This window comes from Grosmannia clavigera (assembly GCF_000143105.1).
Source record: "Grosmannia clavigera kw1407 unplaced genomic scaffold GCSC_113, whole genome shotgun sequence".
NCBI lineage: Eukaryota > Fungi > Ascomycota > Sordariomycetes > Ophiostomatales > Ophiostomataceae > Leptographium > Leptographium clavigerum.
In genome coordinates, this window is record NW_014040831.1 from 1,062,433 (window position 1) to 1,089,033 (window position 26,601).

Consider the following 26,601-nt stretch of genomic DNA (forward strand, 5'->3'; position numbering starts at 1 on the left):
ATGCGAACTCGAAATAATCTACTAGTTCTTACATACTGTGTACATTTGTTTGAGTAAATATACATATAGACATAGTTGGTACGAGTACAGAGAACGCAACGAGCCCTCGGGAGGTCCCGTGACGTACACGATACAATGCACGTTTTCGAAAGGCGTACTGGCGCGCACTCACCAACGAAGGAGGCGACGTATTATGGTATCAGAGATAATGCTGTGGGCTACAGTAAAGTTATGATGTGGACAGACTGCTGATATTGCACCATATATAAATACCAATTTTTAGCTTCCAAAAAGGGTAAGTCCTGTAACATATACTAGTGATTGACGGGACATTGGTAAAGGTGAATTATTGCTAAAAGCAACAGGCATTATTTTGAATCTAATACATTGGCGCCCTTGAGTACCTTGGACTGGACAGTTGCTCCTAATGGGCCATCCTGTAGCCTTTTCTTTGTATTTTCATCATTCATATATGCGATTATCGAATTTGGGACACAATTCCTGCCACCAAGACAATTACAGAAAAACACTGGCGAGATGCACATTGTATCCCAATTGGATAATGACGGCTTATCTGGTGCTGTTTGAATTTAGTGCTACATCTTTGGCAAATTCAAATATACTACAGCACTCTACTCTATATACAAATTTGCGACAAGCTATCACCAAAACTACTGCATGGCCGGGGGCAATGTGGATGGTGGGTAGCATCGGTCAGTGATATCACTGTTGCCCCACCAAGTAGGGAAATCCGTGTTTGTGAGACTAATGGTGAAAACCATGATGGTTTGCATGATCTGTGAACCACAATCCAATCCCACACCGGTCAAATAGTTGTACTTGCGAAACCAAACGGGATGGTACCGGTATATGTATCCCATGCTATAGTAACGATGTAGTTAGCAAATATAATGGAGTAATTTGGTCGTTGCACGGGGATACTCACAAAACAAAGGCTACGATAGCAGAAGTCATGAGATTAGTCGTTCCATAAATAGGGAAATAGGTCCCTCCAAACATGAAGACCACAGGGTTGAAGTACTGCTCAATGTTCCAGTGCGGTTTTTGCCTGTGGATCATGTACGCGAACAAAACGGCAGCCGGTCCCACAAGGAAGGCATAGTAAATGTAGTGGTAGTTCGACCCCTTGCTGAAAAACGCCTTTGGTCCAAGGACGCCCCAAATGACGGACGTGGAGTAAAAATTCCGGCTCTTCAGAGCCAACCAAGACGAGCTAGACTTGACTCCAGTCAATGTCTCGACACCAATGTCGTTGATAATGGCTCGGGCAATCCCGTAATTTATAAAGGGTCCCAGCAGAGTTCCGTAAACCTGAGCTATAAACAGCTCTTTTTCTGGAATCTTCATGTAAAACCCAAACTTGTAATCAGAGCAAAGGTTAAGTGTTTGATCTAGGACCTGGCGGCCAAACACCAATGTCGCCAAGACAGCCTTGGGATTGCCGTGGAAGAGCGCACCAGCAATAAGTTCGCTAAAGTAAGCCATTCCAACTTGAATGTTCGCAATTCCGAACAAAATTCCACTCGGGAAGGTAAACAACAGGGACACAATTGTAATCACGATAAAGCCCCACCATGGAAGTCCCCAATGCCCGCCATAGAGTGAGCCGATGGAAAGGCCACCAGCGATGACGAGGATGACCAGATACCACCAATGGGGAACCCGGGGGTGGTTTGCCATAAGCTTTAGGTACGGGTCATCCTCGTTCGAGGTCCGACCATGACGTAGAGTGTCTCGGACAGCCTCCCAGCCGTCTTTTCCGTACCATAAAACGGCAAATGCGATCGCACCCGCTGACGACGCAAAGCCCCAGAAGAACGTCATTGCATATGATGTTGACCAGTAAGGCTCGGAATATTCAGCCATAGCAGTATAGTTTCCATGTCCAGAAGCGGTCAAAACGCGGGAGACGTTGTACTTGGTTCCAGTGGAGTCAAAAGTCGATGACGACATGGCGGGAAAGTTTTTGCTGTCAAGTGTGTTGGAAAAATAGAGTATGGGGAACAGGAACCAGCAGCAAAATACCGCACCAGCAACCTGAGTTGCCGTGGACCATAGCGGTGTATAGAGAGGTGAAAAGAAATTGATGTAGTTCCAATCGAGTGAGAAGTCTAGCATGCCGAAGCCGTTATTGCCAGAGCCGAGAATGTAGGCGATCCAGTTTCCATGACCCATGTAGCAAAGCAGTGGTAGGGACCCTAGCATTGGCCATATCAGAGATGGGAACCATTGATAGCAAAATACAGCACTGGCGACTATGGCGAAGTAGCGCAGAGATCTGGCAGTTGACGCAGGGTCGTTGTGCATTGCATTTAGCAACGCCACATTGGGAAGGACGACAGGGTAGAACATCTTTGGTGGGCGGACGACGATGTCTCGGAAAAGCCCGACAAAGCCGTATCCAACCAGTTGCGACGATATCAGGAACATGATGGACCACCCAGCACCGATCCTTTGGCCTTTTTTGGTTAACAATAGCACAGCACGACAGCTGGTGGACAATAACGGGGGACAGCTACTTACCATAGTAGAGTTCAAGGGCAGTCAGCGGACCGAGACCGTACGCCGTGTGCTGACTACCCCAGACAGCCACAACAATGAGAGCATGCTCCTTAGCGTTCCACGGTCCTGGATTTAAGCTCCATTCGTAGCCAAGTGTCTTGTATTTTGTCGTGGGCAACCATTTTGCCATCAGCATACCGGTCCACCACGAGAGGAGCTGCACTGTGACAGTCGATAGGGTGGTGCTGTACGGCTTGAAGTAATAAAATGTCGAGATGATGCAGCCTACGCTGACCCAGAAGCCGGCCAGGACCCAGAAGCGAAAGGTCAAAATGGGCTCACTATGGAAAGCCGATTAGTCTACTGTTGCGGCAGGTTTCGCACGGTGGTGATGGAAACTCACGTTGGGTCGTTGTGAAGCGAGACCACCTTTGCCACAAGCGGTGCCGCATAATTTTTCAAGCATGGATCTGTCCACTCCTCGTCTTCGCGGCTGGTGGGCTCTCCTGGTTTCTCGACAAGGCCGTCTTGGATAGAAACGGGCTTCGAGGCCGTTGATGGTTCTACCTTTTGGGCGGCAGCATCAACATCGGCCTTCATGGCCGACTTTTGCATTCCGTCACTTTTTTGTATGACCATATTTTTATCTTGTAGTTAACAGCCCCTCGGCACAAAAAAAACAGGCATCCAGTTTAAAGCGGGAACGGAATGAGAGAGATCTAATATACGATCGGATGGAAGACAGTAACTACGAATCCACAGATCCTTATCATACAAATAGGCAATGCTCCGCACATTGCAATCTGGAGCCTATCTGGTAATATGGGGGAGGAAGTAGCTGTTTATCCACATCTGATCATATTTCACAGTTCATTTTAGTCCTATCTTTTGCCATCTGAGGATTTGCGGTAAGATCCTCTAATAGCCTCTCTCGACCCGGTAGAATCCGAACGAACCCTCGAAACGGAGAGGTGCACTGTGGAAGAGCAGTTTCAGCGCTTTGCTTATCCCGCCAAGTAATCAAACATTTTGACAAAGTTGATAGCCCCGTATCTTGTATTCATCACCGTAGATACATATGCGGGTTGGGGTTCAATAATATGGAAAGATATACAAAGCGTGTGCTCGCTTCCCCTTATCTTTTTGTCGCCGCATATTCAATAGCACTGCCGATCACGGTTGCTAAAAGAGGCTGAGCTGGTAAGATACTATCCGATCTAAAGCCGCCGGGTTTTCCGGGATACATCGGGTTTTCCGATCCAGCGGCGATGTGTCGGACCCTGGTTGTAATGAACTTTTGCTGTAAGGACGTGTGGAAAATACGGTATTAACAGTGCTTATCTGCTACAAACATGACATCGTTCTTTATGGCAGGTGCAATGTGTACACTCCGTAGTGCATTTTTTTTACCCCGAGGTTTGTGTACAAAGGATTAGACTTGATAGGACGCATAACAATAAGTGGTATATTGTGCTTAACGGTTGTGAGCATCGGCTGGGCCAGATTTCCTGATCTGTGTGCACATTATATGACCGCATCCCTTCTTCTTACAGCACAACTTTATACATCGAATCCTTGTAAACCATACCTGTCTATCATTCATTTGGAGGGCAATATTACCTTTAATATGGTGCTGCGGCTTTCCACCGGACGTTCGTGGCATTATGATAAGCGAGGATCGAGCTGCGGGGAGCTCTTAATCGGAAGGACGGTGGGGGTACGGAGTAGTAAGGACAAGGACGCTGAGACGCTATCCGTCCCACACGGACAATTAATACGCTAGGCTTGAGGGCCTTTCCGTTTGACGCCGTTTTAAGACGGCCCCACTTGTCTATCATAGGCTTTTCAAATCGCTCGCGTCTGTTATGAGCTATTGAATTGTCATACCGCCTGCACCATGTGCAAAAGTAGGAATCCCATACCTTCCATTAACGTAGGCAGGGCTATTTATATCCAATTTTGATTTCAAAATGAGTACCAATTGCTTCGGTTTAAATGGCTTAATGGAGATCATACTGTACTACGCATAACTTTCCCACAGTAAAATGTTCCACCCTGTGTACCTTTTTTAATCGTTGTCCAAGCATGTCAAGAAGTTTGTTTAAGCCAAAGATCTACCACAAAGGTTGCAGTATCTGCACGGTCGCCACATACACGTATTTCTTGGTTCTGCGGACGTTTTCGAGCAATACTTGAGAATCTTCGAAGTGCAATTGGCCGAGAGTCTCGGACAGCCTACCGCAGATAGGCTGTATCGAGAAGTGTTCAGCCGAAAGGCATGCGCATAGATCGACAAGCGGCCGGCCACCATTGCAAGTATTCGGGATATTCGGATTTAGCAATTTATCCAAAGTCAACTTGAAACACCGAAAAAAACAATATCTCAAGTATTGACAAACCAAATAAAGCACTCATACACAATAGCCAAGAGTCACATGGCAGCTGTCCCCTTCGTGCAATGTCTGTCAACAAGTTTTTAGAAAATTATCAATATATCTATAGCCAAAAACGGTATTAGATCAGGGGCCAAATAATGTTCGGGCATTGCCTTCCTGCACAGCGTGAATTTTAGTCATGTTGCCGTCAAATGCCGTCTGGACGTCGCTATTAAAGGCGGTGGACAGAGCTGAGCCAGCAGCAAATGGAGTGAAAGGGGTGTCCGAGCCCCAGAGAATATTGGTGTAGTCGACCCATCGCAGAAGGGGTGCAATGGCGAAATTGACAGGCCAAGGACCAGCCAAGTCAAAGTAGAAGCTTCTAGCCAGCGTCGCCTTCATGGACGAGTCGGTCAGATTGAGGCCAGAGTAAAGGCTGCTGTAGGTGACGATTCTATCAATGGTTGGGATGATGCCACCGCCAGCATGAGGCATGATCCATTTTAGATTAGGGAAGCGGGTAGGAATGGTCGAGTAAAACAGGTCGGCAAATGTGCGAGCCGTTTCAAAAGGAAAATCGAGCGTAGGGGCAGCAAACTGACGAGTAGCCACGGGCCGATTGAGAGCAGCCCAGTCTTTCTCCGACACGGGATCGGCAGTGTCGTTGATGTTATACAGAGAGGCGGCGTACTGGGTGCACGGCGTCGTGGGGTGTTCAAAGATTGTCACATTGAGGGCATTGAGGGCCTTGTAAACAGGATCGAGCGCCGGGTCGCCAAAGTACATCCCAAAAAAATTAGATAGCAGGGCGACGCCGTCAGGCTTCGGGCTCAGCTTGGAGAAGACATAGTCGATCTCCTTGAGTGATGCCTGAACATCGGGAAGGGGCAGCGCAGCAAAGTAGCCAAATTTGTCAGGGTAAGTAGCTGTAAGATTGGCAGCATACTCGTTCACGCGACGCGCAAGGCTGATGGCGTTATTGGTGGCATTGATGGATGGTACTGCAAGGTAGACCCCTGGGCTCGAGATGGACAAATATGACTTGTCGATGCTGTTATTGGCCATGAACTGAAGCGAGAGCTCGGGAGTCCATGTCTGGGTGGCCTATTAGACAACTAGCGATGAAACGTTCTGAATGAAACTGAAGACTTACTGGAATACCAGGCATTCCATCTGGGCCAGGCGTTTGGCCTGCATCTCTCAATGCCTGGGCGTAGAAGTCGGGAAGAAAATGAGAGTGGACGTCAATTTTGTTGATGCCAGAGCATTTTGCAGCCGCCACCAATTGGCTGAAACAAGCTAGTACGTAGCAGTATTTGTTGGCGAGCGAGGATTTCATGGTGAAACCAAAGGCAGATACTCACAGCTGCTAAATTTGGTTGGAAGGAGCCTGCGTGTCGTCGCTAGAGGGAGAAGATTAACAGCTAAATTTGTGCCGCCTCTGGATCCGAGAAGCAGAGTCTGGCAGAGACAAGACTTATAGCAGTCCGGAATCCTGAAGGGGGGAGGGGGAACTCAGTATGAGACAGGGCTGTGCCCATGCTGAGTTATATTAGCTAACCCATGCCAGAGATATGAGCTCTGTACGAGTAAACCTGCATTGTCGGCGTTACATACTTCGCAAGATACTAGCTGCTATTTGTCGGTCCCGTACGCTCTAAACACTGACCTTATCGAATGTACGGAAAACTACGGATCTCCATTCACCGCTAAATTGTAGCAGCCAGTTATGTATGGAACAAGCTGTGCATGACTTCCCCCACTACGGAGTACAGTACGGAGTACGGAGTACTGTCCGTAGGATTAGCATCCCTGAAATCATGGTCCCGTGCAACGCTACTGTAGGCCGAAGCTCTTTACGGAGTACGGAGTAGACCCATAATTTCGGCTCCGACAGGTTACGCTAGTTAAATGAGGTGTGAAAATCAGCTGAGGAATACTGCAGGATGCCCGGCCAGACTTTCCTTCTTTGTAAGGTACTCCGCGAAGGCCGTGGTCTGGATCGATGTGAGATCCCTTTGCACGCCCCTTCAGGGAGGATTGGAATGTGAAAGAAAATATGCAGGGCTAACGATTCAGCTTCCGCCTTTGTCGTAGTTGCTTTGTCAAAACTCTCGGCTAGGCCGTATTCAGTATCACAGCTAGCATGTAAGATACATTTCAGTTTCAGAGACTCTACTTACTCGTATACCATAGCCTATTGACGTCCCGTCTAAAGACGAATTCTCGTTGTGCCTGTACCTTCTCTGGATGTATGTCGCGATGAGTATCCTTCTGTAGAGTTAGAGATATAAGAACGAATGTCTGTTCAACAAATAATGTCGACTTGCTTTTTCCTACAATTTTCCTAAACTCTGACTGCCCCACCGACTTATCAGATGTAACATTCAGCCCCAAAACGTCGAATTCAACGGCTTCATTCCAGCAGCCCCCTTTACACCATGTGGTACGTTGGAGACATTGCAGTTTCACAGAAAAATCATGCTTTAGTTGGACTCGAATTTAGCTTCACGATTCTCGCCGTGGTTTTGGTCTTGCTGAGGATTTATACACGAATATGGCTGGTAAAAAATCTGGGCTTTGATGATGTCTTCATCGTTCTTTCTACGGTAAAGTCACTTTTTTAGTCTAAAAGCTCTCGGCTGCCACTAATATTATTCCTATCATTCAAGTTTGGAACTGTAGGGTTTTTGGTAGGAGCCATAGAGCGTACGTTTGCTGCGCGTCATTCCTTTTCGTGTGGTGAGACATATCCTAACCCAATCGCCACAGAGATTCGCTACGGACTGGGCAAGCCCCCTGATGTTGATCTTCTGTCACCTTTCATCCAAGCGTCAACGGCAAGCGTCATTTCTTATACGATCTGTCACCTTGCGGTCAAACTGTCCATCTCGATACAGTGCCTGCGAATCTTCTCTACTCCAACCGCAAAACGAATCTTCATTGGCTTCATCGTCTTCCTGTCAATATACGGAGTGATGTGTCTATGCTTGACTGTTATGACATGCCTACCTGTACAGAAATATTGGGATGCATCCATTCCCGGTCACTGTCTCGACAACCGAGCTCTGCGGTACGCTTTTTCTGGGATCAATATCGTGAATGACATCGCCCTTCTGATTGCACCAATGCCGTTTCTGCTAGAATTGCATATACAAAAGAGGGTTAAGGCTGTGTTGGTGTGCGTGTTCGCCACAGGAGGACTGTGAGTCCTAGACATCTGTCCATATAACAAGATGGAATTTGAGTTTCGCTAACGAGGCCAGAGCCTGCATCGTTGCTGTCATCCGGCTCTATTCGCTATGGTCTTATAGCGCAGTCTCTATTTCTGAACGCCCAGGTCAGTCGTTCATTGTAGCCCAACTGTACTGCTGAGCTCAGCTGACAGGCGATGCTCGTTACCCAGTGAAAGGAATTGCTGTAGCAATTTGCTCGGGATTGGAATGCAACATGGCTATCATGTGTGCGTGCGTTCCTGCACTAAAACCGTTTGCCAGCAAAGTATTTCCCAGTCTCATCGATTCGATCAATTCGGCAAAATCCGGTGGCCGACGGTATACCGAAGGCAGTGGCCAAAACTACAATAGCATCATGCACAGTGGCGCCATCTTAAGAGTGCCTGTCGACTTGGAATCCGGCAGGGGCATCCGGCAGCAGCAGCTGTTTGAAATGAAGACAGTCGGTGTATGTGAAGACAACGGCAGCGAAAAGAGTCTCGTTACGTCTTCAAAGACTCCCCATCGTCGCACGCAGATCTTGACAGTCACACCACAAAGATATATCGATACATAGAACAAGATGCAATGCTCCTACAGGTTTAAAAGCTCCACAGGAGCAAAAATCAGTTTAGTACTACGTACAGAGTGCTTGCCTTGTTACGAATGCCGTTGACACTAAAGTGCTTTAGTTTAACGCTGTGATTTGGTGTTTATGAGTAGAAGGTAAGATACCTGCAGCACACACTAAATGTTAATCGCGTACAACCCCGCACTCACCACAGACCACCTAACAAATGTGATAGCCACCTGAAAACTAGCCCTACGGAGCTCTAACACGCCTGCATAGAAAGTTATGCAAATTTTGCCAAGGAAATGCATACTTGGCAGACCAGCTCACTTGATATTACACCTCTTTGTACTGCTACATTTCTAAGGGATAGAGATTCCGTTGGCTCGGGAGGTGAAGACTTGTTTAATGTGATAAGGAATACGTGTACTGTGTGGCGCAGGACGCTATTCAATAAGGGATTTCGTGCACGTCAGCATCCGTTACGGAGTACTAGGCCTATAATTCAACGAACAGGTTTTGCATGAATTTGGCTGCACACAACCAGGTCTATTCCCATATCACCGAGCTTCAACGCGAGAACTCATTTCCGCATCCCGAGGCTATAACCATGCTCAAAGCATGCCCCGGAAGATTTCTTGTCCGTCTTCCAGATTTTTTATGCGGTCTGTAAGGAAGGCCCGCTGTGTCTTAGTTGCCCTCGACTCCGAAACGACATTTTCAATTTTGCTGTCAGGTAGGCAGACGACAACCAATGGAGAGAATATGTCATGCAGATTGCGGACTATATGCCGCTCTATGACTTGGGTTGTGACATTGGCGATGAAGGTTTTTTGTTGGACCTATTTGGTACCGTTAATGAGGCGTTACAAATCGAAATTAGATGAAAAATGGCACTAACCTTGTAGATGGCGAGTAGGCCATCCAGGGCCTCCTCGCAACTAAAGTCGTCCATGTTGGAAGTGTCAGTGTCTGCTGCACATTTATCCATAGCACTGTATAACTCCCGTTTTAGGTCAATTGGCGGGTAATGACTCCCATAGTTGCACTTCGAAGTTGGAGCATGATCGCTGCGTATATGCTCCCCAATTTAGACTTTTATTCTATCGCAGCGGTTTTTATAGATCGTCGTTGTGTAGTAGTGATTGTAGTTGATTGGAAAATCTTTACGATCTCGGGAAAGATTGTCCAGCTCGTGCAAAGCCGCCTGTCGACGTGCCTTCATCGTATCGTGGATCAATAAAGACCTACGCAAGTTAGTATTTTGGTTGATTGCCTTTGGAGCAAAATCCTTGCCATATTCTAGACTTAAGGTCGGTGCGCTATAGCAGTCTTGGATCCTAGCGAGAATTCTGCCCGTATTCCCGCCTTAAAGTAATCATGCTCATAATTTCCAGAGATGCCGGCCTTGCAAATTTCATAGCACTCCATAATAAACCGGGCTAAGAAGACACGGCATTCTGCTGCTGTCGTTCGTGACTCACCCAAAATCTTGAGTTCCTCGTAGGCAGAACTCAGGGAAAGATCCAGGTCTTCTTGGAGGCGAGGGAGCTCCTTTTTCGAGTGGCCAACGAGCAGATGACTAAGCTTGACGCGCAGTGCATCAATCCCCACATCATCCTTTGGCAGGCGTACTGAAGAATGTTCGCTCCGACAGGGTTCGCTCCTGGACAGAGTACTCGCTCTCTTCGAACTTTCGATTTTTTATTACGTGCCAGCCGAGCTTGAAAAAAACGTCTCCGTTGCGTGCAAGCTCTAGGAACTTGGTTTCAGAGCCGGATCCGGCGCTCAGCCGGTCTGGTTTCGTAATGACACCCAGCGTCCGCTGCAAAATCAGTTTAGAGCTCGTTCCCTTGGTAGTAAGAACTGGGGGGCCGCTTACCTCTCCTTGAGGGTCAAACTTGCGGACTCGCTGGAGGATGGGCTGGTTTGCGGCGTCGTTGGTAGCAGACACTACAGCAAGGCAAATTGTACGGGGCTGTTTGATATAGGAGTCCGTGATTTCTGCAACCATTGCAACATCGGCTTCAGACACTCCCTTTGTAGACGCCTGGATCAGACCTGGAATGTCTACGAGGGTAAGATGGGGCTAGTCGGGCCCCAAGATATCGATGCTCAGAGTGTCACGTGCAAATGCGCTGCCTGTGTTGTCCATACTGGAGATTCCCATGGCATTCATAGCCTTGCCCATGATGTCTGGCATGTCTTCGAAATTGGTAATTGTCTCGGAGAATTTCCGCATCGCATTCTGTTGAGTCAGTGACCTATTACTGTCCGGGATGATGCGTATCGTAAGGCTGCTGTTAGGTTCACGGCGGAGGCTGATCTCTGTTGCAAATCGAGTGCAGAGATTATCATTTCGTGGAAATGGTATCTCTGTTAGAGCCTCGAGAAGAGAGCTTTTGCCGGAAGACTGATCGCCACAGACAACGATCTGTGGCAAGGATAGGACACGGTCCAGTCCACACTTTCGCACTTTGGAGACAGTATCGAGAATACGGCGTTGCTCATCTGTTTGCAAGCTTTCCAGTGAGACGTTGGTCTTCAAACCATCTTTGGCCGAAGGCATTGATTCTGGATCAGTTGCGGTAGCCATACTGATTCGTATCTTTGAGTTGATATCAGGACCTAAATTTCAGAATTTGGAAGAAAAAGAATCCAAGTAATGATTCAGTCGCACTTAGTACGGAAAAGAACTGCTATTTATATTGCACTTTTACTCCCTTTCTCAACGTCTCCAACCTTCTTTCTAGATGTCATTTTTTCCACTCAATGTTTCAGTCTCATGGTTTTCACCGACTTTTAGTCCCTTGGTTACCGTGTGTTAGCTGCGCAGCTTTGGCCAAACTCAGCAAGCATGCGCTAAAAGTTATGCGTCACAAAAACTGCATATGCGATGTGATACACATTTCAGACCGCAGAAAGTAACATCAACCCGTTTACACGGTCTGCAATTCGGTTGCTACTTTTTGTTTGTGCATGCTATAGCCCTGGGAAAAGAACCAACTGTGTTATTTGGCCAAATTAGGAAGCTTTTCACTAGCCGGACTTCTGCAAAGTACAACCAAACGTTGCCGAATGAAGACTGATGACTATTTTCCACTAATTCTCTAGAAGCATGAGACTACACTTCTTGATGCTAGTAATCAAATTTGCAACTTGTCTGGGATTGTTGAAGCCAAGCCCAACCACAAGTTTTATCTACTTCTTAATCACTTTAGTAAAGCAGAAAAGAATGTTTTTTTTCTTTCAAACATACTGCCACGCCTGCCCCTTAGCCTTAGACCCCTCTGAGAAAACGCCTTCAACATTTGCGGTGGCTGGTAATGGCCTGCACAATTGCTGGTGCCGCTCTCCTTGAAGGTACATGTCCGTTCATACACTTGGATCAGGACGAGAATGTTACGTGCAACGGCCACCATCAGACCGCCGATACCACCACCGGCTAGTTGTTATACTACAAGAGACTCGATATGCAATCTCTCCCATGCACAGAATGTATACCTAATATCCACCCTGGCCGCAGACTGTCCACTAACGACATGTTCCCAAGACAAATCATTGATCCTCTGCCACTCAGCAATCTGTTCCATACTCGGGGCAATTCCACCCTCTTCGATCTCGATCACCCGCTCAACCACTTTGGCAGCAACGGTGCTATCCCAAACCGCTTCCCGTATTGCTCGCCGTTGCAAAATACTCAAGGCTTCGCGGCGGACCAGGCGTTGCCTGCATTTGACACCGATTATATAAAGCACAGGGGCAATTCCTATCTCCGGCGTAAAAGTCGGTTTAATTGACCCAGAGTACCGCTCATGCGCTGCCGCTATGTCGCCCGCCAAGGCCACGCATCGCTGGAATTGGGGTAGGAAGCTGTCATAGCACATTTCCCCACCAGGTCCATAACTAGCTAGGAGAGTCCATGCGATTGTATGTTGCAACCTTAGTAATGATATGAGCGGGTACGTTTCGACACTTGTGTCACAGGAGCTGCCTTGTGGCAGCATGTTTTCGAAAAGACTGAGCCACGTTTCCAACTGCTCGAGAAGGATAACCTTGAATGATGAGGACAACGACATATCACCCCTCGTGGACAATTGCTGCTGCGAGTTGTGCAGCCTCATTACCCGAGCGACGAGGATCTGGAGGTGGTCGGCAGCTTGGTCGACGGACTGAAAGATACTGACAGAGGATGGAAGCTGGGACGCAAGTATCTCTTGAATATCGGCAGGAGTCCAGTCCACCAGAAATGTTTCAGCCTGCATGTCGAGACGGCGAATCTGGCTTGAGACCTGGTAGATAAGCGTGCGAACTGCTGAGGGCCTGGCATCGATGTCGGCGTTGCGTGAGAGCTCCACGCCACCCTGTAGGTGTTTCAATGCTCGTACATGATTGCCCGCGAGATGATCAAAGCAGGTAAAGAGATAGCAGACCAGAAGGGTGATCGCGATGGTTTCGGTATTGTCGCCATTTTCCTGGTTCAGAAGAAGTTGGATGGCACGATTATAGTGAAACAAGGGAGCCTTATCTGGTAGCCAGTCTTTCGAGAGTTGCAGTTGATGCGCACGGTTGCTAGAGTCGGCATCGACGTAATTTCGGTAGATCAATCCTTGAGCAATGGCAGCATATCGCACCGATGGCACTGTTTGAGAGAAGAACATGAGAGTATTCCGCCATGATTCGCAGGGGTGGTATTCGTTTATTTGCTTGATCGAAATATGCTCAAAAGCACGCATGGCCTCGCTCTGGACTGGGCCAATTACTGGTAAGACCATAAAGGGTCTGAGATTCTTTAGAATGACCCCGTGGTCTTTCACGTGCCCTTGATTTGGCTGATATGCACTAATCATCGTGCAAGGGTAGTCACTGTCGCGGCTACCTGCTTCGTTGACCCTCTCGATGTGATTGCGACTCGATTCAACTCTAGGCTTTAGATCGAGGGGTTTTTCACTATAGCCGTCACAGGTGCGACCTGTGGACTGGCATTTCAGGCACGAAGGCCGAGACAGATCGCATTTTACTCTTCTTATCCTAAGAGGAACGAGGTTGCGTGTCAGATTTCAAGTCGAACACGACTGGCCGCCATGTAGCAATACACGAAGTCGACACTCACTTGCAGGTCTTGCAGCCCAGCCTTGACTTTGGAGCAAACGTTCGAGGCTTCCTCCTCCATGCTTGATTAGCTGTCTTTGACGTTGGCTGGCCATGTTTCACAGCGGGCGCCATTTCAAGCGAAAAGCTCATAACCCGCCAGTTGCATGCCACAATGGCCCCAAAATTGTACCAGGTCCTGACCTAGTTTTAGGAGGATCGTTCATTCGTTTGTTCGTATACCAGCGGGGAAGTCATCTGCCGCGTCCTTTGCGATGGACACTTCGTGAGAAGGGGTGGGCGGTGCATATAAAGAAATCCGGGAAGACGGAGTAGCTCAGAGACAAGGACCAATCGGGAAAACACGCGCAGAGAACTAGTCTGTACCATGATAAATTGATTGGCCAGTTCGTACAGGTGGAGCGCCACGAGAGGAGAGCTCCACAATCCACCATTTTGGTAAAGAGATACAAAGGCAATATAGCAAGTTAGTAGTAAATACAAGTACCCTTCTATGCTAAATCTTTTTATACCACACCTCGTACATTGTAGCCAACGAACAGAGAATGTTCTGATATTCGACAGTCTGCACCGCCGAACTGATATGTCTGGCTATGGCCCGTAGGATTTCGAATCCTGCTGCCTAGTTATCGTACTTACGATCTTTTTAGCTCGTGCCCTCGCCGTCAATAAACGCCCAACTCCCTGAGCTCAGATTTCTATATATTCTCTGTCGTCCTCCTCAGCTCTTCAGTTTTGCAACTTGCTCTTCACCTCCTCTCACTCAACCACATTTCTCTTTGCAGAACCCGTGCGCTGTTGGTGTGCGGTAAAAGTCCGTGTTTACTTGTGACATACTTCGAACAATATTGGGCATCATATCTCGGGTGCACGAAAGACAGCCGTTCTCTGTTTTAAGCTATCTGGGCTTCGTTTTCTCTTCGCTAGCATCGTCATCGGAACAGACGCCCTCGGTACGGTGAAAGATTGCGTCCCACTCTGTCGATGCGTCGTAAATGCTAACCTTATTACCTAGCTGTCCATATTTTTCGCGGTCACACTGTCTACGAACAATTCGATATCGGTAACTTCTACGATTACGAAGGCGTCCCTGATGCGTGGAGCTTCTTATTGTTCTGCTCTGTCTGGACTATTCTGGGCGTTATCTTCCTCCTCATTGCTGGAAACTACTTCGCGGATCGTGCAATGGTGGGCTACATTCGTGTCGCCGTCGAGGCCGTGGCTCTTCTATCATGGCTTGCTGGCTTCATTGCCGTGGCTATTAACATAGGGAGCAGTGCTTGTCCGAGAGAAGAGAACGGTTATGGGACGCTCAAGGCGGCGACAGTCTTTGGGGCGCTGGAATGGGTATTGTTCATGATGACCACGTTCCTGACTGTTAAGCACGTCTTCAGCAAAACGCGCTGGCCAAAGATTTCTACGCCAAAGACTTCTATGACCAGCACCGTTGCACCTGTTTGATCAGCGGCGTCTGGCCTCTCGCGGTACGTCACAAACCATTGGAACTGTCGGCTTTATACAGGCTTGTGGAAAGTGGGGAAGATGAAGTATTCAGAAGTCATTTCATTGTTATTTTGAGAGGTGTCTGGGCTTTTGTTCAGTAGTACGTGCAACAAGTTGTGTATCTTGAACTATACAACCCTTATTTTCGCCCGTTTCCACAAACGTAGAGACTCGAGGTGGTAATTTACACAGCGATGAACTTGAAGTCTAAGATTAGTCCCAATAACAATTTACGCAATAGAACTGTCTTCTACATTGCCTTGTTGTGTCCACTGTCCCGGTTTACTATGTCTTCTTTCTTGTGGCACTTCGTCTCAGTTATCCTATGTTCAAATCTCCAAAGTTTCAACAACTTTTAGTCCCGTAGTTATTGGTTGTTGGCCTACCGAGGGCGCTGATTCGGCATAGCTAAAACAGTAAAGAACGCTGCTCCTCTGATAGCAGCCTGAAATCAAATAATGTATTGGTGGCTTCACTGGTAGTCCACTACCTGGAAGTAGGATATATTAAAGTTGCTGAATAATCAGCATGGTTGGAGATGCCGAGGTGACCATGTAGTGCCACCGGTTCTCGAGGGACTGGCCGAGAAGGACCACAGAGATGACCATGAAAGGCAAGCTGAAGATGATGGCGCGTAGGCGCACCTTAGGCTCAAAGTGGTATCAACGACTATACAATCCATATCCCAAGCCATAAATACAATGTGGTATGGAGGAAAAGCAACTTCCACTCGTGGCAGGCTCGCCGAACTGCCGGATTCGAGCAAATAGGTTGTAGTGTGGATCGGAGGATATCGGCAATCTTACTGATAGAGGGCTAGAACCTTGGCCGGTCGGGTAGATATCAAACTGGCCGGCCTCTTCCATTGGCGTCATAGCGTGTGCATCAGCACAATCATCAGCAAGATGCAGGCATTCAATCCAAAGGTACACCTGGCGTTCGAGCCGCCAAAGGCGCGGCACTCCTTCACGGAGCTGGGCCTGGACAGGCCAAAAAATACGCCAGACATGTGTTTTACGGAGCCGTTCCCACTGTTTTCGCCCGAAGGTGTGCGCATGATTCGCCGCGAGCTGCTCAGCAAGAAAGTGCTGGACAAGCACCTAACATCTTGGCCGCGGGCGCCGTGCATTATCAGCGGCCATGAGGAGGTACGTCCTTGACTGTTCCGGGAAGAAAGCGAGGGGCTTCGATTGACGCTGACCGGACAGACGGCGACATGGATCCGGGAGATGTGGTGCCACCCGGCCGTGCGAGAAAGCGTGGAAACGGCCTTTGGGCTGCCGCTGCAGATCCTAGGTCGGCGAGGAGAGATTGGGCACTGCAACGTGCAGCTGGGAGCAGGAGGAGTTGAGGCCGTGTATCAGCTGGGAGAGGAGGCCGCCCTTGACGAGACAGACGGGACGAGCGTGAGCACCAAGGAGAAAGCCGAGCAGGCGGACAGCCAGGGCGTCGAGTCGGCGTACGACGACGTGCTCACGGACGCCTGGCACCGAGACTCGACGCAGGTGGTGGTTGTGGTGATGCTGAGCGACGCAACGACGATGGAAGGTGGCGAGACAGCGATCCGCGATGGCAGCGGCCACGTCTTGAAGGCGCGGGGAGCGCAGGCTGGCAGCGCGGTGCTGATGCAGGGCGCACACACGTGGCACGCAGCGCTGCGGGCGACAGGGGGCGCACATGAGCGCATCAGCATGGTGACCAGCTGGCACTTCCGCGATGCCGACTTGGACGACAGCGGCACATCGCTGCGCAGTATCCGGTCCGACGAGCCGATGGCGGCCTGCATCCAGGACCACTTCTTTGCCCACAAGCTGCGCAAGCTGCGCGACCGCATCGACGTCCAGCTTGACCGACTCGAGGCCCGACGCGTTGTCCCGGCCGAGGACCCCGACCGGCCGCTGCTCGGCCGCGCCGTCGTCGAGGAATGGGTGGGCAACCAGCTCGGGCTGCTAACCCAGACCGCCTGGGAGCTGTGTGAGCGCTGCCCCCGCTGGCTCTACCAGGACGTCCCACCGGCTGTCATGGCCGACTACGGCTGCCGTCTGGTCGTGGACAGCACCAAAGACGCCACCAGCAGCAGGCTTCCGATCGTCTCGCGCGTGTTTTCTCCCGATTGGGACATTGGCTTTCTTGCCGGCCTGTTTGCCGGCATCTCTGTGGCCCTGCTGTCGGCACGCAGCGTGCGATAGGCTTTAGCGCAGTCGTAGTGGACTACTAGCAATGATGCGAGATAACAAAATATGTACGGAGTCTGTCGTAAGATGACGATGTGGTGATAGCGTAGGCCGTCGGGAATGTCCGAAGTGGAATGGGTGCACGTGTTCTTCGCAAGCGCTAGCAGCTAGCTATCACCTCCCTAACAAAGCTCTATCAGTACGTCTTCAGCTCATCATCTTCTCTATACCACCTCATTATTACTATTCCTTTTGCTGCAATGTGGCTGACACTACTGTAGAGCCTCTCCAGTATGCTGACTAATACAGAACTTACAGCCGGTATAATTTAAGGTAGTTAACGTCCAGACTTACAGATTTTGTGGTGGCGAGGAAGAAAGGACTCCACCAGCCTTGCACGGAAACTAAAGTTCTTGAAGAGATGAGATTGATAATGTGCATGAAATTGAATCCAAAGCTAAAATAAAAAAACACGTTCGATGATTCGTATATTAATACAAGAAAGCCCGCTTACAGCTCGGCCTCGTCAAAAACGCGGATGAACTCGTGGTAGAACAAGATAGCCTCCATATGGGCATCGAGAGCAATCTGAACAGTTAGCACGCGCCAAGACAGAAGTGAAGGCTAGACTCACCCTCTCGTTGACGTCGTGGACTCCCCCCCAGCCCTCGTCATGCCAAGCACGGACGGGGCCAAAGCGGTAGATCTGCGAGCTCAGGTCCCAGAAGAAGAGCGTATCCGTGTTGCCGCCGGCATACATGGGCGAGACGAGGACGTTGTTACCGAAACCGGGCTCGTCAAAGACGTGCTTGATGACGCCCGCGAGGTATGTCCAGCTGGACGACGTCGTCTGCGAAATCGGCGATGGTTCCCGCAGAGCCGTCTTCCACGAGAGCCGCAGGGTGAACTGCGGGAGGTCGTCGTCATCAGCATCACCGCCGTCGATGCCCTTCTCGGGCCCGTAGACCAGCCGGACGCCCATAGCTTCGGCCACCGGCCGGACGGTGCGGATCAGCTTCACAATCACCTGATCGAGCTGCTCCTCGCCGGCGACACGGTAGTTAATCAGCGCGCTCGCATAAGCCGGCAGCGCATTTGCTTTGTTACCGGCCTGGAAGATGGTCACGGCCTGTGACGTGTGCAGCAAGCTGGCCGCCTCAACGTCATCGCTCAGAAGAATAATCGTTCGCGCAAGTCCTTCGTCACTGGGATCACGCAGGGCCGCACGCAAGGCCGGATCCATGTCCACGGTCGCTTCATCCTCGGCTGCGCAGCGCAGCAGCGAGTAGAACGGGTTCTCGGCCGCCAGCCGCGACGGAAAGTTGTCTTCGGCCTCGGCCTCGAGACGTGTCACTGCTGCTGCCAAAATGCCTATGGCCGTGTGGGCTGGCGGAATACTGCTGTGGCCTCCCGGCACGTGCACGTCCAGCACGATGTCTAGATAGCCCTTTTCACCTGTCTCGGGCGTCGCAAACGTCCGGCCGAACTGCCGGTTGACTCCCAGGCCGCCCTCGTCCACGATGATGGCAAAGGCGTCTTCGCCCTCTGGACCATCACCGTAGATCCCCCGGAGATGTTCGGCCAGCCGCGCCGCGCCATATCGGTATTTGGTTGCCTCCTCGTCAAAACCAAAGGCTGCCACTACTGTCCGCTCCGGCTCAAAGCCCTGCTCCAGCAGTGCCGTCAGCGCCGACAGGATTGCCACCACGTTGTTCTTGCAATCGTGGCTGCCGCGCCCGTTGATGTAGGTCCCATCAAAGTGCCCGCTGAAAGGCGGATACCGCCACTCTGCAAATGTGTCTGCGGCCACCGGGACCGTCTGCAATGTTAGCACTCCTTTCCGGTCTCGTGTCCCAAATACTCTACACATAGCAACTTACGTCCTGGTGTGACATAAGTAGCACCGGCTTAAGTGTCTTGTTGCTACCTCGCCACGTGTACAAGAGGCCATGCTCGTTGACGACTTCAAATTGCAGCTTCTCGTGTCTGCCTGGTGTAAGTCAAGTGAACTTTTAGCCATTGGCCACGTAAGCCACTTACAGGAGCGAGAACGTTTCCTCAAAATATTTCTGCAGGTCGTAGAAGGCATCCCAACGAGCATCCTCGCCCATACGCCCCATATCCTGGAAGTCCTGCGTCGGAATCTGCACGGCACCAGCTAGACGGCTGACGCTCAGGTTGCGAAATTCCGCCGATCGGAACAGCTTCTGCACATTGTTCTCCGTGATGTCAGGCCGAGCCGACGGTCCAATCGCCCTCTGGGCGGGGCATTGCGGCAATGACGGTGTGACGGCAGCTGGGTGGTGGCACGAGACCAGCCGGCGGAAGAAGGACGAGCCTGTCGTGGCAGTGTGGTAGCTGTTAGACAGCAGCACGACACCGGCAAAGAGAGCCGTCTTCAGCCGCCATGACGTCCGTCTCGACGGCTCCCGCATTCGGACATTAGTCGAAGTCAGCGGCAGCTTGAGCTCGGCCATGGCTGCAAGATAACGATGGATAATGGCGAATTTCTTGGTGTACTTCTTCGAAGAATCAGGGCAGGAGAAGAGCCATGGCCTAACGGCCGAGACGAGTCAGATTACGCATGGAGCAACAGACTTCCGGCGCCGGCTGTTTGCTCAGAGTTGCAGGGCTAATTAGTGGAGTCACCCGCTATCGCCATGCCCTAGAGGCCCTGTCGTTGTGGGGACTCGCCTTCTCGCTTACTCCCCAAAAGGGAAATTCTTCTGACTTTGGGGGTGGGTGTTGACGAGATCGATCAGGTTTCCTCGTTTTCCCATTTGTAGTGATAAGAATATACCACGATTGTGTGACTGGGTCTAGGAAGCCCAGCGATAAAGGCAGGCTGTCCCGAGTTCATTCGCAGGCCTCCTTGCCTGTCCACTGACATATGCATGTGTAATTACTCGTACATAGACAAAACAAATGTATAAATATACAGCGCGTGCATGGCCCCAGGGTTCCCCATTTCCCCCGCGATAACGAGCATCTGGTAAGATAATGATGGCCTCCGACAATAGAACCTCTGAGATTACTGGAATCGTCGTCGACAGCGTCCTCAAGGAGAAGGACCCTCATGTCGTCGAGGTCGGCGAGCTGACCGTCTCGGCTAGGGCCCGCGAGCTTGTTGCCGAGCTCGACAGCGAGCTGCCCACCGGTCGCTGGGAGCTCTGGGCCTGGTACGGCTACTACTTTGCCAACAACAGCGCCGGCACGCTCAGCTATGCCCCTCTGAGTATGTGGCATTGATACAGGTTCTCGTCGATTCTTCACTGTCATCTCTCACCCTACTCACATCCTCCAGTCTTCCAGTCCATCCTCAGCCAGGTCGGCCATGATGGCAACGACCCCAGCCAGGACTGCAGCAACAGCCTAGACCCCTGCGTCGTCAAGTTTGGTAGCCGCACCATGAACATCGACACCGTCACGCTCACCTGCAATGGCATCATCTTTGCTTTCAACGGCTTTCTGCTTCTGCTCCTCGGTCCAATGGGCGACTACGGCCGCTGGAAGCGCTGGATCCTACTGGCCTGCACTCTCATCTGTTGGACCACCCAGTTTGCCTTTCTGGGTCTTAAGAACGGAGGCCAGTATAAGGCTGCTATAGTGATCTACATCCTGACGAGTTAGTGATTAAGCCCTTCTATCCCGCCTTTTCTATTTTCTAATCCCCCCAGCCGTCTCATACAATCTCTGCCAAGGCTTCTGGCAGCCCTCCCTGCCGCTGCTAGCCCGCAACACTCCCGCTGCCAGAGAGACCAGACAGGTGTTTGTCCGCGGTGAGATCAGCGAGGATGAGTACGTCCACTGCCAGGTGCTGCAGCGCAATAAGCTCAGCAATATCTCCTTTGCTGCCATGAGCATCGGCTACACCATCGTGCTCATCATTGCCATCGGCGCCGCCTTTGGCCTGCACGCCGATGCGTCCACAGCCAACAACACCCACGCGGCCGTTGTGATCGTCGGCATTGCCACCGGCTTCTGGGTCCTCCTCGGCTCTCCCTGGTTCTTCCTCGAGAAGAAGCGGTCCCAGCCTCTGCCACCCGGCCAGACGTACTTTTCCGTCGGCCTCAAGGCCTACTGGCAGCTCCTCCGCCACTGCCGCAAACTCGGTCAGACATGGCTCTACCTCTGCGGCTACTTCATGCTCGCTGACGGCTACGCCACCTCCAATCAACTCGTCGGCCTCTGCCAGAACAGCATCGTCTCCTACAACACCATCATCTCCACCGAGCTCTACATTGTCGCTGGCATCTCCAACGTCGTCGGCATCGCCATCCTCTGGGCTGTCCAGCGCTACTGGCGCATCTCCACAAAACCCATGCTCATGTGCATCTGCGGCTTCCTTCTCGTTGTCCCCGTCTGGGGTAAGTCTCCCTGACCTGTCTTGGTCCTAGACCCACAAGAGTACTGGCTCTGACATACCCTCCAGGCTGTATCGGCATAGGCACAGACAACTTTGGCTTTCACAAGGCCTGGGAGATCTGGGCCTGGAACGTCTACGACTGTGCTGCCATTGCTCCCTTTTATGCCTTCACGGCCACCATGCTGGCAGACATCATCCCAAAGGGCCGTGAAGTCACCTTCTTCTCTCTCTGGGCCCTCTTTGGAAAGTCGACTGCTTGGATTGGCCCCATCATTTCTGGCGTCATTATCGACCACACAGGCAGCACATGGAAGGGTTTTCCGTTCTCACTTGGCCTTAGTGTTGCTGGCTTCGCTCTGATCGCTCTGGTAAATGTGCCCAAGGCCAGAGGACAATGCGCTATTTGGGCTGAGAACGATCCAACTCTAAGCAAGGACAAGCGAGAGACTTCCTAGATCAACCAAAAAAAGTACTTTGATTATGGATAGACAAAGTGGAACCTGGCACTATGCAAATAAGACGAATTGTCTGCCCTAGAACGAGCAAAAAAAAGCAACAACGATTCTCGGATTCTTCCATGAGCTCGACCTCCTTCGTCATCTCGTATCACTTGACCGTCTTCGCTGCATCCACTGTCTTCATCTAACCTTGAGATCATTTCCCCCAAGGAAGTTTTGGCGTATCGTCGACTGCCGCTTAGTTTCTCTGCTTATTGTCCATCTTTCCCTTGTCAGTCCCTTTCCATGGCCTCTTCCTCCCACAAGAATCTGCCCATATAGAATGTCGACATCATCTTTAGCCAAACACTCCCACAGAAACGGGCATGCGAGCCATGTGCTGTAGACAGCTGGCCTTCCGCCGACCCTGATTTTACTGCGTAGACAGAGTTCGCCGCTTCCAAGTATTTCGAGCATGAAGTCCAAGAATATTTTTGCTTGCCCTCGCCATTTCTCTTCTAGGCACTCCGGTGTTCGATGTCGATGCGTCGTCGAAGCGATTTGCGCGAGCCTATATGTACCACCATCTGCGTCGAGCCCGGCAACGACCTGTGGTTGTAATATTCGCGTCGGGACAAGGATATTGGGGGTCGGCATCGACGAGTTAATACCAGCTGGACCTGGCTCGCAGCATAAACCTCACCTCCGTAACAAGCTGAAAATCGTGTTTTTGTATCCTTATACAGAACTGCATAATAGAAACAAAAGCAGATTCTGTACTTTTGCAAAAGTGACCTCGAAACCGAGTGGGTATTTCCCGTTTTCGGCATTTTTTTCTCAAAGAATTTGCTACCGATGAAAAAGCATGTCTGCTTAACGTTCTGGTAGACAGTGACCAATCCTCAATAAGTCAAGCCACCAGTATATAGTGCCTGTGTTAAGCTCTGGGCTGAAAACCGTTGTAACAGTAGGAGGATGGCGATCAGAGAACCCCCAGGGTATTTTGTTCCAGGTGGTCGAAAGCACATCGTTATGCAGATTATACAGTAGTACATCGCGCCATCGACGACTCTGGAAAGCATTTTCTAGAGGTTCCACATGTTGCAAGCAGTGGAAGTCAAACCGCACGAACGAGCGATTCTTTTTATCAAAGGGGCCTAGTTTTGAACGGAGGCGAATATCTTGCCGCGCTAGGGTAGCAAAATGGTGGTAGAAGCTGCCTGTCGTAGGCGCAAGACTTGACGCATTCGCACCCCAGTCGGCAAGGGCCTGCATCCACGTATCTCGAACTCGCTGATCATCGTCTTCGATAGCCATTCGGTAACGGCTAAGATAGTTAAGACAGTCAGCCCAGGTGTCATCGAAGGCCGGAACAGTTTCATAAAGCAGCGCCATCGTCGAGTAATAAAGCATGTACTCCTGAGAGTCTGGGAGCCGGTGGCACAGAAGTTTCAGGAAACTGCGAATGCCATGCCGCCACATGCTTGCTGGCCTTGCATACTTGACAGCCAGTCGTCGCAACGCCGGAGATGCAGATGGGTGCTGCGAAGCCAGCATGAAGTCATGATGCTCGTGTAAGAGCGTGCGATGCAGGGTGATCAACGCTTGCCATTGCTTGTCAGTAAACTTTGTCTGGGGCTTTCTGCCGACTCCACCCATTTCTGAGTCGACTTCAATACACTTGGTTTCCACCATGACTAGTCCGACGTAGATCCCTTTGACTTCGTTGACAAGCTGTGACAGTGATATAGGGCGTGTCTCCGGCTGAAGCTCCATTGAAATAGAGGTTTTGTAGCCGACATGCATTTCCTTTGCTTGTTGTCCCGTCGTCATGAAATCGGGGTCCATCGGCGATCTTCTGTTACTTCCTGCATCGGTAGCAGCGCTTCTCTCCGGTTCCAAATTATCGCATGGACATCCCGGCCCAGCACAATGCCGGTATTTATTGAGAGTTGCAACATCACCGGCTGCGGTATGTTGGTACGAATGAGAACGGTCATGTATATTATGGTCGAGGCGAGTATCGTTATCGAGCTGTAAACTCTTTTAGTCAACGCACTTTTCTGGACAACGGGATCGTGATACATACCAGTGAGCACGATTCTGGTTTTCGCAGAGGAGAATCAATGTTGCTAGCACCCAGAGGATACCGCATCTGCTTTTTGTAATTAGGAATGCTTCTTACTTAATACGATGATAATAGTGAAATGCGCAACTTGCATTGCTTTGATGTGTTCCGTCCATTCCGGTGCGATTTCCGGAATGCTTGCCTGAATCGCCGTCGCTGTCCATTGTGCACGTATAGAGATCTTCTTGACTGCAACTCGACTGGAGGTTGCAGACATTACTTATGTGTTCAGTTTTGCCCATCCACATGTATGGCAAATGATGTCTCGGTATCGTGTATCGAATAGATGTATCAAACAGATGTATTAAATAGATGTATCAAATAGATGTATCAAAGGCAAAATGTCACTTGACGGATGGTTTGACGGATAGCTTGGCCAACGGAGTCCTTGTAGTAGGAAGACAATCTCATCAGCGCAGCAGGTAATACGGATTATTTATGCTGGCCTCCTATCACAGAAAACAAAACATTTACCCTGGTCGCCAAGCTATCATTGGTTAGAACAAATGCGTGCTTACGGAGTACATTTTCAGCCTTGATCTTCTCTTCGAATTTCGCGTCGTCGGTGGACTTCTTACCCGATACACGATCAACAACCCGATACATAATTGACAACCAAAATGCGCCACGGCTCATACGGTTGCAATAATGCTAAGAAACAACACTGGAGATCAGAATCATCATCACCCTCCCTGAAAAGGCCTGAAGAGGCAGGTGGGGAAAGCAGCCGGATATTTGATAGCACAGCCTCATCTAGAAACGAAGAAGACAACAAACCGCGACTTGCACTGTGGTGTTTTCTGGCGTCATCCTACATCTTTGTTTATCCTCTTCAAGAGTGGCTGGGTACAGAGACGACTCGTTTCTTCAACAACGTAAGTGCAGGTACAGATACAGGACGTGCACGAGAGTATTGGGGAGAAGTCATAGCTGACCGTAGCGATTTAGAATACCATCCACGCTTTTGCCGATCGTCCTATTGTGAACTTCGAAACTCTTACCGGATGGAACCCTTCGATGAATCAGCTCTTACTCGGCACCCTGGTGATGGTAGTTCTATACTGGAATGCCATATGTGCCATTTTCTCAAAAGGAGTGTGGGCTGATAAATACTTAAAATGGGTGACGTTGACGGGACTTTTCGTTGTTCTTTTGGTTGAGCCGTGTATAGATGGCGCCAGAGGACTGGTCCTTATGGTCATACCCATGACTCTGAACATGTGTGTGGTTGTTTGTCTAGTTAACGACGCTTTCTTAAGCCATTGAAGCGTAGGGTCAACAGTAGCTCTTGTTTCTTTTCTTTTTCCTACGATTATTTCGTCTTATTTTCGAGGTGTTGGGGGCGCTGCTTTCTGTATGGCAGTGCTTGGAAGAATAAGTATAAATAAATACATCTGAATACAAGACGTTTTGTTTTCTTCATAATCTTCAAACGACATTTTACGCTGAAGGGTGCTATGGCTTACAGAACACGTATAAACACTTTGTAGATAGTGCAGTTCAAATTGTTATCTTACAAGATGCTTGGTAGACAGGGTTTGATACTGCTAAAGAAACTAAAGAAGGCTTATCAACCATAACACTACACACAGTCACTGGGCACCCATAATCTGGTAGATATTGCATCCCTGTCCCCTAACACGAGCGGGACCCAGCGTTATAACGCACGAAGTGTGCAGAAAAAGCTTAAGTTGTCCAAGTCATGATAGTTACAGAGATGTGGAGGATGTTCATTACCCCTCAATACAAGCCACGTCACTACGTTACGACACGTTGCTGGCGTCTGTTGGACCAGCGCTCGTCTTTGTCTTACTGCGAGTAGACTCGTTGGGTTGTATCTTACGTGACTATTCACTTGTACTGAGATCAAGTTTTTCCAGTAGGGAGCACTTTAAGTAATTTCGTTGCCATCGCACGATAAGTAAATACTTGACTGCAACCAATCTTATACTATGGCGGACATGGCAGCCATGGTAGCACGGCGAACAACTTAGAGACCGTGGCAGAGTCAAGTAAGGCGCCGCCTCGTACAGCCGATGGCATTATGTGCGGCGAACTGCCAACGGACGAGATCCCAGCCGATGGCAAAACGTTGACCAGAACTCGGCGTGAGAAAATTCTCAAAATGGAAAATATCACAAACGAGGAGTTTAACAATCTCTCGTTCAAAGAGAAAGTACGTCTTTGGAAAAAAGTT

At 49.9% G+C, this 26,601-nt stretch overlaps 7 protein-coding genes across 7 annotated transcripts; 3 read left to right on the forward strand and 4 right to left on the reverse strand.

Moving 5' to 3' along the window:
• Positions 1 to 671: 671 nt before the first annotated feature.
• CMQ_3733 (isp4 protein) lies at positions 672 to 3,138 on the reverse strand (the record flags this gene model as incomplete). Its single annotated transcript, XM_014319671.1, has 4 exons — positions 672 to 882; positions 947 to 2,480; positions 2,545 to 2,864; positions 2,927 to 3,138. The coding sequence occupies 4 exons, from the start codon at positions 3,136 to 3,138 to the stop codon at positions 672 to 674; spliced, it is 2,277 nt and encodes a 758-aa protein (XP_014175146.1).
• Positions 3,139 to 5,042: 1,904 nt separating this feature from the next.
• On the reverse strand, positions 5,043 to 6,237 carry CMQ_3411 (amidohydrolase 2; the record flags this gene model as incomplete). The annotated part of the gene is made up of 2 exons (XM_014319349.1): positions 5,043 to 6,002; positions 6,052 to 6,237. The coding sequence occupies 2 exons, from the start codon at positions 6,235 to 6,237 to the stop codon at positions 5,043 to 5,045; spliced, it is 1,146 nt and encodes a 381-aa protein (XP_014174824.1).
• Positions 6,238 to 9,342: 3,105 nt separating this feature from the next.
• On the reverse strand, positions 9,343 to 13,857 carry CMQ_3338 (GTP-binding protein; the record flags this gene model as incomplete). Its single annotated transcript, XM_014319276.1, has 10 exons — positions 9,343 to 9,351; positions 9,586 to 9,656; positions 10,169 to 10,304; positions 10,396 to 10,509; positions 10,567 to 10,745; positions 10,812 to 11,258; positions 11,944 to 12,129; positions 12,280 to 13,326; positions 13,706 to 13,715; positions 13,798 to 13,857. The coding sequence occupies 10 exons, from the start codon at positions 13,855 to 13,857 to the stop codon at positions 9,343 to 9,345; spliced, it is 2,259 nt and encodes a 752-aa protein (XP_014174751.1).
• A 1,124-nt stretch (positions 13,858 to 14,981) lies between these two features.
• On the forward strand, positions 14,982 to 15,257 carry CMQ_3326 (uncharacterized protein; the record flags this gene model as incomplete). The annotated part of the gene is made up of 1 exon (XM_014319264.1): positions 14,982 to 15,257. One exon carries the CDS (start codon positions 14,982 to 14,984, stop codon positions 15,255 to 15,257), a length of 276 nt encoding a protein of 91 aa, XP_014174739.1.
• Positions 15,258 to 16,204: 947 nt separating this feature from the next.
• Positions 16,205 to 17,488, forward strand: CMQ_3846 (uncharacterized protein; the record flags this gene model as incomplete). The annotated part of the gene is made up of 2 exons (XM_014319784.1): positions 16,205 to 16,447; positions 16,508 to 17,488. The coding sequence occupies 2 exons, from the start codon at positions 16,205 to 16,207 to the stop codon at positions 17,486 to 17,488; spliced, it is 1,224 nt and encodes a 407-aa protein (XP_014175259.1).
• Positions 17,489 to 17,983: 495 nt separating this feature from the next.
• CMQ_3412 (carboxypeptidase s) lies at positions 17,984 to 19,950 on the reverse strand (the record flags this gene model as incomplete). The annotated part of the gene is made up of 4 exons (XM_014319350.1): positions 17,984 to 18,061; positions 18,108 to 19,292; positions 19,354 to 19,459; positions 19,514 to 19,950. 4 exons carry the CDS (start codon positions 19,948 to 19,950, stop codon positions 17,984 to 17,986), a joined length of 1,806 nt encoding a protein of 601 aa, XP_014174825.1.
• A 523-nt stretch (positions 19,951 to 20,473) lies between these two features.
• On the forward strand, positions 20,474 to 22,294 carry CMQ_3370 (autophagy protein; the record flags this gene model as incomplete). The annotated part of the gene is made up of 4 exons (XM_014319308.1): positions 20,474 to 20,708; positions 20,778 to 21,098; positions 21,151 to 21,840; positions 21,906 to 22,294. The coding sequence occupies 4 exons, from the start codon at positions 20,474 to 20,476 to the stop codon at positions 22,292 to 22,294; spliced, it is 1,635 nt and encodes a 544-aa protein (XP_014174783.1).
• Positions 22,295 to 26,601: the final 4,307 nt, after the last annotated feature.